Source organism: Parus major, chromosome 4, assembly GCF_001522545.3.
Source record: "Parus major isolate Abel chromosome 4, Parus_major1.1, whole genome shotgun sequence".
NCBI lineage: Eukaryota > Metazoa > Chordata > Aves > Passeriformes > Paridae > Parus > Parus major.
Genome location: NC_031771.1, coordinates 19,673,406 through 19,683,924, shown reverse-complemented (window position 1 = coordinate 19,683,924; position 10,519 = coordinate 19,673,406). Strand labels below are relative to the sequence as shown.

Sequence of the window (10,519 nt, the reverse complement as noted above, 5' to 3'; positions counted from 1 at the left end):
GCCACAGTCTGAAGCACTAAGAAAATTAAACTGAGAAAAGTCAGTTTCAACTTATAAACTGTCATCTTCATTTACCTTACCCTTCTGTGTACTGGAAGTGGGATAAGCATTCTTAAGGTTTTGATGAAAATGACATCTTGTTTCATTCTGATGTCATTTTTGTTACATTCTACATATCCAACTTGGACCATCTTTGGATATCCAGCCTAGTTCTGCTAATTGAAACTCCTGGAATTAAGAAATCTGTGATCGGGAGTGTGAGGAGAAATACATTACAAATGGGAAACTATGCTCTTTCAACCAGAATTAGCAAGCAGCTCCCTTATCCTTCTATTCATCTTATCAGGCTTACTTCTCCATCTCTTCTTTTTTTTTCTTGAATGATCAATTTAAAAAGTAAGTGCTCTACTTCATCTCAGAAAAAGAAATGGACTACAGCTGTTCCAAGTATTCAGGTATTTACCTGTCACTGTCTCCATTGCTACTGGAATGTTGAAGACATACGGGTTAAAAACCCCCAAAACTAAATCGAGCTAATCTAGCAGCCTACTGCTTGAGTCAGTCTTTCTGCCACATTTTAATTCACTGATCTCATATGATTTAAAATTTGAAAGGTCCATACAACTTACTGTTTTGTGCCAGAGCTTGTAGCAGACAATCCAAGCATCCCTCCAAGCTATCTGCTGTGCTATCAGTGGATGTTATCTTCAGCTTTTTCAGGGCTTCACTTAAATTATCTGCTTGATAAACACAAAAGAAAAAGAGATCAGTGTCCTCATCAATTTGGTAACAGCATTATAGTCTTGAATGTCAATAGTTAGTGTAAAGTAAACAGCTCCTGTATCAATGAAGAAGACATGCATGGTCTGTGTTCCGAGGATACAAAAAGCCAGGAGTCAAAGGTTATAGATTAAAAGAAACTTTTCAAATTTATATATACTTATATATATATCATTTTGCATCTGAGAACAGGACACAGCAGGTGCTTTAGGAAATGCCACTGAACAGCAATTTATCCATCAGTATTTTCTCAGCCTCGCTGGTACAGAAAACCAGCAGCCGTTTCTTTGCTTCTCCTTTTGTGTGTGGGAATAAAATAGAATAGAAATAAGCATATCTTGATCTTTTTCATCAATAGAGGCAAAGTAATTGAAAATGCCAATTTCTGCATGCTGTGTAGGCTTCCATCTTGACTATTCACAGATGCATAGTGATAAGCTTAGAGCCTTTTAAGAATTATGCTGCTTTCCACCGCAATGTTACAAGCATCATTGTTTATACGAATTGTGTTAACTCTTTAAGTTCAACTGATCCATAAAAACAGATGGCATCTTCTTGAAGCAAGAAAGTTCTGCTGTGGATTTCAGATAATTAACTCTTCCCTCTTTAAAAAAAAAACAACAAACCACCACCACCCAAATGCAAATGAGGGTACATCATTCTCAAAAGACATCTATTTGCCCAGTAAAGGTTGGGGTAGTATGACTGTTACCATTCTGAAGATTCTATACCTTCATGAGCAAGGTTTAAGTGCTGGCAGCTACAGCCTGAGCTTCTGGTAAGCCCACTGATGACTAACCTCACTCTGAATGGACTATTCTTTTAAAAATGAGTGCTGATTCAGTTTCCATGCCAACTCTGACAGCAAGCAGAAAGTGTTACTCAAAACAAATAATGTTAAATAATGTCTCACTGTCTCTTGTTCCCAGTGGCTGATCAAGAGCCTTGACCCAAGCCCAACACAGCCATAGGTGCAGTTTCTTTTCAATGCATCACTGGCATCTTCTGAGCCTTAGAGCTTCCCACCAGCGTAGGAAGCCTCCTTGACAGGTGAGCTGGCACCTGCTGTGCTTTGCCTCCTCTTCACTTGCCTACGTATGGGAAGGTGCAAAGGAAAAGAGCGAAGACCCAGCAGGCATCCCATAAAGAGGGTGGAATCTCACTCCTGGAGCTGCTTTGCTTCTCAGCCAAAGCTGTGGCTTTTGTTCCACATCCAATTTTTATTAGCATATGCTTTTGTAGTTGATTATTACTTACAGATAAAGGTGAGATACTTTTTTTATTGCTCAGTATTTATATATGAAATTGCTTATATGTTTCTATGATCAGGCAGTCATTTTGTCTATTCAGTAATGAACACATTCTTAGCAACATTATAGCCAGGAGTGTCAGTACTCCTAAATTCAGCCACCCAGCAGCACACTGGCAACTCTGCAAAAGCCTTTTGGGTAACCACACTTGGCTGTGGCTCCTCAAGATCTTAAAAATCTTCCTCCCTACTACCTCCTCACTATGCTGAACTGTCATCCCCTGAAACAAGCTATCAGGGGAAAAAAACCCATAAATTTTATTTCCCCTCATACTCACATTACTCCCTAGCAGGCTTACTGCAGCACTTTTCTTGAATCACATTTAGCCAACAGTAAAGTTGAACACGCACTGCAAAGTCTCATTCCTTAAACACACTATTCAGGATATACCACTAGAATTTCTCAAAAAACACAGGTGTAGTGTACTCATTGACCAGGTCCAATACTACAATTAAACACTGTAAACTTCTCCTCTTATACCTTCTTCACTGGCCTCCTTCTCATATTCTCCTCTTCAGTTTTCTGCTAACCTAGCACTAATTCTCTTCCTTCCTTACAGATCTCTCATCTCCTTGTAGTCACACACTTAACTTTGAAGTTATAGCAACATTTACAATAAGAAGAATTTATATATACATATTCACTATATATATGTAAAGCAATATCTATATATACATATTTCACTATATATATGAAAGCTTCTTCCTACAACCTGGGGAAGAAGAAAATGCAAAGATAAGAAATTCACTGTCACACCAGATTTTGCAATTATTGACAGAGAGCACACCCAGATTTTATTTCTCTCTTACAGTCTCTTCTACTTCACTTGTGATCAATAAATCACCAGATCCCATTTATTATTTAATTTTTCTGTGTAGAGATGAGTGCTTTATATAAAATACTTATTATTTCTTTCACTCCATGCCACATTAGAACATCCAATAGTTGAAAGTCTCACAAGTCTGTTTTTCTACCACCCCTTTCTGCTTAGTGCCATGTAAAGTTTTTCTGGGGAAAGTCCACTATTTTAATACTACACAGTTACAGATGATATGCAAAATTAGGCATTTGGGAAAAACTGTTCAAGTGTGACTATTCAAATATTTCATTTTCTAGAACAAAGAACTCAATTTTTCATGGTACTAAGCATGTGCAAATCCCATTGACGTACATGGACATTTAACTGAAGCTTTAGAGACACTTCAAGTACTTGTGACAATGGTATTTGTGGCCATACTACTATAAAATATCTTATGAAGCAATGTTGCACTGTGTGCCAAACTGCCCTTCCACTAGGTATACTTGGATGCTGTATTTTTAAAGTAACATAACAGTAGAGATTAATTTAGAAACCATATGCATAAAGCATGCTTCCAAAATAAATTACAATAATCCTTGATTTTCTAAGCCTCCAACTCTAAACTTCTTGCAGCTTGACACTTAATGCCTCTGTACTAAAGAAAACATAATAGGAATACTGTAGAAACAACAGATCTCTTGACACAATGTCACAAGGCCAAGAGCACAGACAGAAGAAACCATCCTTCGAGAAAAAAACATATTTGTTTACTTTGGTTCTTTCTGTCCTAGTCTGTCTCCTTTCTAAACTCAGTTGATACCTTGAAAGAGAGTTACTTTTGGAACCCAAGAATCTTGGATGTGTGTGAACAGATCTTCAATAGATTCAGAGGTTCTGTTCTCTTTTTAATACTTTTTTTCTTTTGTTGTCCTGAAAAAAATAAATTGTTACAGTCTGAGATGACACTGACAGGGATATTCAGGGAGAAGTGCTGTAGTGTTCCAGAGAGCTCTCACCATATAATCACACAAGGCTTTCTGACTCCCGCTGTTCCACAGCTGCCCTAAACCCATTGTTCAGGGAAGAAGCTTCAAATGCTTCTTTACCAAGTACAAAACCCCTGTTGTTTTCTTGTGATCATCTCCTGCTCACTTTGGTGTCTCCTCCTCTCCTCCTATAGAAGCTATTTCCAATAGGCCTGTTGCTGCATAGGCTGATCAGATTCTCAGCAATAAAACCCCAAATAAAAGCAAGATAAGGGATCTTTCTGGCTGAGTATCAGAGATATGCGAGTTGGTACATTGTCTCAACATGCAAGTCATGTGAAACTCACATTAGGAAGATCCAAGGACACAAGATGAGGACAGTAGAGGTAAAATATGGCTAGTAATGTCCCCTGTGGTACAGCTGGTCAACAGTGCGGCATCACGTTGTGAATATGTGTGGCATGAAGTCTGACATTCAACAGAAGTATCAATAATTTTGTTGATGACCCTAAGCACAGGGAGTCTCTCATATTTGGCTTACTGTATTGCTTTCAGAAAAGTTAGTCATCTTATTTGGACAAAAAACTCTGAATCCCACACACCTTAATCCTAATGTTACAAACTGGTAAATTAGCAAGTGGAGTCTGCCAAGAGCTGTCAGACCTGTCTGGCCCATTCCACCTACGGTTACATTTTTTCCCCCCAGTAACTACTCCTGCACAAACAATCATAAAAAATGAGGTGGTTTAAATACTTTGATTGCCCACATTACTTTTTGGTAGCACAGTATTACTACTATCTCTTGCAGCCTTTTGCTATCTCTTGTGCAGGCATTTTTATGTAGAAAATTAGTCAGAAACTAACATTAGCGAATGTTTTAATATTCCATTTCACTTCACTGTACTCTTTTTTCTAGAAGCTTTTCTGTGACTCATTCCTACTTGCAGTCACTGAATTGTTTTATACAAAAGAACTGTTCTTTCATCTAGTAAAAATCTGATAGTTGATCAACTTTGTTTAGGGTCAGGGCCACAGAAGTATTGGTTAGACTGCAAGAAGTTTGAAAAGGTAGCCAATAGTCTTTCTATTAATTCTAACTATTCTAGTAATGCAGCTTCTGAGGTAAGAAACAACTTGTCAATTTTGCTTTGGGTCCACTGCATCTTTACCCAAATCACAGGAAAAGCCCTATTCCAAGACTGATACTTAATAAAGTATTTAAAATGTCTTAGCTGAGTACTTAGATGGTCAGCTTTTGTCTAGACTGTTTTTCATATATCTTATAACATTTTATGCAGTATAGATATTTTCCTCTACAAAATTAGGATTTTGAACGTATCATTAACCTTGATTGTATCTTTTGATTGGCACTTCATAGATGTAGATGTGTTGTTATTAGACTATTACAATATACATGTAACTTAACAGATAAGGAATTAAAAATTAATAGATATTGAAATGGAACATACTGAAACATGCTGATCAGATAAAAAAATAAATTTGAGCAGTTCTACTATTACAGGAACAGTGGATGTATTAACATCAGAGCCTTTTGAGTCTGTTCCACTGCCTCTCAGGAAACAATGAGACATCAAACTGAGAAGGAATGGTGCCTTTTATGGGTCTCCTTGTGTTATAATAGCATAAATCACTTAAAAATATAAGTGTGTACATGCACACAGGCTAAATTGCAGAAACGACTTCATTTTCTTGTACAGACTTGAACTTACTAAAATTTCAGTCCAAACTAACCCATTGGGGCAATCCACCCCAGGCTCCCCACCACAGTCGTTTTTGATGAGAAGTGTATTCTGATGCAATATTATTTGAGAACCAGACAAAAAGATCAGACTCATAATCCATTTGGGTGAGATTTATGTATTTGGCCTGAATTACCTTTTGTAGCAGAAAGCCCAGCAGCTGGTGAGATCTGTAGCACAACTTTGGTCTTTAATAACCCCAGATACCACTTCCCCAAAGAAAACAGAAGACTGGTGCAAAATTATGAGAACCCTTTAGCTCCCAGGACATTGAGTAAGCTGGCAGAATTGTACAGCATGGGTTCTTTTTGAACCTATATAAACTGAGACACATCCTCTGGGATAATTTTTCAAAAGATACCTAGTCCCAATACAAATATTCACATTGACATGCAAAATACTTTAAATACAGTTTACTGAAGACAGGAGAATCGCTCTCACGTTCAGCCCATTGCCAAAAAGTACTTCATCCCCTCAAAGCCTCAAGAGCTCCCAAGCCTACAGTATTTTTTGCCAAACCACCCAAACCCGTCATTAGAGACAACCCTTTGCTCCTGGCCCATCCACTAAATTTTTAAACCTGGTATCTAATCAAGAAGTACCTATATGCTGTCAGAGGGCAACCAGTGAAATCAGATTAGTAATGCCAGAAGACCTGGTGCAGGTTCTGGAGAAGACCAACATCTTAATCAGGAAACAAATTTGTTTTAAAACCAGAAGCCCGGTTTTAAAAACAGAAGTCCTACCATGTTCATTGAGGTGGGTTAATGCTTTTTTCCCCAACAAATTTTCTAGTTCCAGGGATATAATGATGGATCATTAACAGCAGGGCTGCTTCTGCAATCTGTTTTTTACTTAGGTACATTTGCTCTACTTTTCTAGCATAGTAACTAATTTTAATGAGAGTGTCTATTTTTGACAGCAGTTCAGCTGCTTCATTCTTAAACACTTTCTGAATCTTAGATATATGCCATCTGGTCTTAGAGACTTGTTACTCTTTCATTTATCCACTTGCTTCTGCATCTGTTGTTCTGACATGGGGCTTCATTTTTATTACCTGAAAATACTGATGCACCAAGACTCACTGCCACCTGAGCACGAACCTACCTAATTAGTCTTTGTAATTATCAGCCTATACACACTAACATCTACTTAGTCAGTCTGTATTCAAAAATCAAGATAGAAACGTAAGTAAAGTGGCATTAAACTAGCAGTCAGTACACTTTGAATCTCTTGCCAATGCAAGTTTTCTGTTTGCTTTTTTCCCCCCTCTTGCAGGACATTTGATATCTTTAAAAATAATTTCATGTATTGTTTTTACTATAGCTGCAGATAAACAGTAGATTCTAATATAAAAAACTTTCACTATGCCAAGCTATATGGATCTGTGGCTGCTGTATTTGGTTTCTGCACATTAATGATCCTCTGTTACTTAAATCATGACTTGCAAAGGCTAGACTGTAAGGATAACATTTCCAAAGATTTTGCAGAACCTTAGAAGATTTTTTTTCTCTTTCCTAGGAAAACATGGTACAGATTTAGGCATCTTTACATTTCATAATTAAACACTGCAACCCTGGAATTATCTTAAGGTCTAAAGAAACTGATCAAACTTCAGTGAAATCAAGATAACTCTACTGCTTTACAAAGTGCCCTGAAAGATTTTGCTTGAAACCAGTCCTAGAAGAAGAATGAAACACATTTTTTTTATTTAATAGAAAATTGCTTGATAAAGGGAGTCTGTAGTAGATAAAATTAATTTTAAAAAAGCTAATGATAGAAAAAGTAATTATTTCAAATATTTGTGTTCTCAGTTTATGGAAACATGTTTTCTAGAACTCTTACTAGCAGTAGTTGAAAAAAAAAATCAAGATGGCTACCATTTTGTAAAGAATTAAAATTTAATTGACAAGACTGCATTTGCACATGGTATTTTCATGAAGAATACTGTTTTATCCAAGGGACACCTCTCTCTTTCAGAACAAATGTTCTGTCAAAGAACAGCTCAATGTCTTTTAATATCCTACTTCTTGGCAAGTGGTTCTCCTTTTATTTACCAGGTACTACTAAAAGATGAAGGATCATTTCTCACTGGCAATTCTTAAGTTACTATCATTACATTATGTCATCATGCTTCAAAGATATGAACATGATTGCTTTCAGGAGGCATTTATAAAATACTAGGGAAACAATGCATTGTGTAAGTGAATGGGAGAACTGCAAATATAGGGTGTGGGAAGTGGGGTTTTCAAAAGGAGATTTTTCAGGTTCCAGAATTATTGCACTCTTTGGATTCTTCAGGAGTCTTCAAATGCAGGTACAGATTACACCCAGCACATCTATAAAGCAGACCACAGCACATCATGGGGAGGTATCAAGAAAGCATCAGGTATCACATATGACAGGAGGGTATCCAGTTCTTTGTGGGAACATTCAACTGTAAATGCTTCTCTATATGTGCCCACTCTCAGTTTATGATATGGCTTCAAAGCACTGCAACATAAAAGGCAAGGGAAGGTCTCCTCCACCAGACTATTCCAGATTACTGCCCACCCTATGCACAGAATGAAAAAAAATTAGTGGGGGAAAAACAACAGGACCAAAACAGTATCTTAAATGACTGCTGTTACTTCAGACAATAGTCCAAACCTGTTTCTTGTTCGTGCTAAAGCAAAAACTCATCAAACAAATTTAAATGGACCATCTAAACCAGACAGTTGGAACAGAATATAGTTCTTCCCAAAGAGTCAGAAAATGACTGAAAGAGGATCTTGGAAAAAGAGGAGGAGCCTTAATACTAACCCAATCTATCATTCCCTACAGTACTGAATTACATATAACCATATGGAGCAGTACAGAAGAGACGAGATACATGTCTGCATGTGTCTATGTACATACACACACACATGTAGCTAGCAGGGCTTGCATCTCTCTACTGGCTCTTTTTCAATTTATTTTATGTAGCTTATTATGTTCTTTTGTCTTCCTTCTTTTCCTTTTCTGCTCCTCCAGATGATTTCTGCCTGGAGCACTTTTAATCTAGCAAGCAAGAGTCACTTTGTCAAGTCACGACAGCAAGCACAGAGAACAGGTGCTAGAAAACAAACAGAAGAAAATTAAACTACTGGAACAGTACAGTCTAGAGACAGCACATTTAAAACTAAATGTATCAAGCTTTTTCAGCTTTATCTTTTCTTTGAGATGATCTTTGCCTACACCACCGTGTCTAACCTTTTCTGACTGTACCTGCTCTAAAAGTCTTCATCCTAATCCATCCTAATGTGCCTCAAGTTAGCTGACTACAAATGCCAACCTAGACATTACATAAACAAATAAGAGGAAAACACTTTCCTAAAGAGCTTTTTAATTTTTTATTAAATCATTTCCCTTACTATATTAAAACACCAATTTCTTTTGTGGCATAATTTAACGAGACTGCCAATCCTCTGTACTTTTTCCCAAGTTCTATACAAAATATGGCTTATTAACCAAAAAAATAACACATAGGTAATGCTACAAGTTAGTCTGAGAGGGCTTTTGTAGGCTGTTATGTGGGACAACAATTTAGACTTGAAGTAAACATTCCTAATTAATTTAACCAGCTTACTCTACTGTTAGCTTTTTTGACAAACAAGTTAAAATTACTCTTTTTTTTTCCTTACTGAACCTAAAAATAAAGCAAAAAACAAACAGAAACCGGGTAACGCAAATCTGAGGATACAAAGTTCCAAAACTAAGAAAAATTCTTTGACTTCAACAAACTCCAGTTCTGGTCTTTGTCCTACCCTCTGCAATTAAGTATATATCAACTGTACAAGTACATGGTGTCATAACTATACTTATATTCATTTGAGTTACTGAACAACAAGGATTTGATTCTATATAAAGCCCTCAGGCACATCTTTCACCAGCAAAAGTGAGAATTTTGTCTGGGTAAGATACCCAGGCTCAAAATTGGTACTGCCAGCTCTAATTGTATGTCACATCAGTGTTCTTCTGTCAGATGTTATGAAGTACTAATCTCTGACTACACAGCTGTTTTCTACTATCATGAATTCCCTGGAAACCTTAAATATGGAAAGGAAGCACCTGACAGGAATAGGATGAACCATGAGTCCACAGAGTGTTACAGATTTAGTTTCATTTTTTTTTTAAAGCTGTCTGGTTTGAAGGCCATAGAATTATGGGCTCTTTAGTGCTGGAGAAGACCTCCAAGATCACTGACTCTACCCTTTGACTGAACACCACCATGTCCACTAAAACATATTGAAAATGCCATATCCACTCATGTTTTGAACACTTCTGGGAATGGTGACTTTATCACTTCTTTGGAGAGTCTTTTCTGGTTTTCAATGAAGAATTTTTTTCCTAATATCCAAGCTGAGCTTCCCCAGCACTGAGGTAATTTCCTCTTGGCCCAGTCACCTGGGAGAAGAGGCCAATGTCCCCCTTGCTACAACCTCCTATCAGGGAGCTGTAGAGTGATATGGTCTTCTCTTAACCATCCTTTTCTCCAGACTGAACAGCCTCAGGTTCCTCAGCTGCTCCCTGCAGGATTAATCGTTATCCTGTGATTACCAGAGACAATGGAGATTTCTCAGTTTTCAGGTATTTCTTACTGACATTAAACAAACCCATGGTGATGCCAGAAAAGGAGGAGTCACATACATTTGCATGGTCTTAATATGTTTACTACAATCCTTACATGGAAATCTGACATCACTGCTATCAGTGGTTACTGACATCAGAAATCAAGTCTCTTAAGTATTTTTTGTTCTTTTTATCAAATACATTATTTAAGTCTGTGTTAGAAAGCCTGTTTCTAAGTTCTTCTTTTAATATCATCACAAATTGTGTATATAAAAACACCACGTTGAAAAACAG

The 10,519-nt window shown here is 37.1% G+C and overlaps 1 protein-coding gene across 3 annotated transcripts in view; it reads right to left on the bottom strand.

Annotated features, from left to right (window-relative positions):
- RAP1GDS1 (Rap1 GTPase-GDP dissociation stimulator 1) overlaps window positions 1-10,519 on the bottom strand; it is an 89,912-nt gene that overhangs the window by 57,468 nt on the left and 21,925 nt on the right. For 2 of the 3 annotated variants that reach the window (XM_015623969.3, XM_015623971.3), the window contains exon 2: window positions 630-740. In XM_015623969.3, the coding sequence (XP_015479455.1) occupies window positions 630-740 (111 nt within the window). The remainder of the gene's footprint in view (window positions 1-629; window positions 741-10,519) is intronic. The other variant, XM_015623970.3, reaches the window with a different exon arrangement.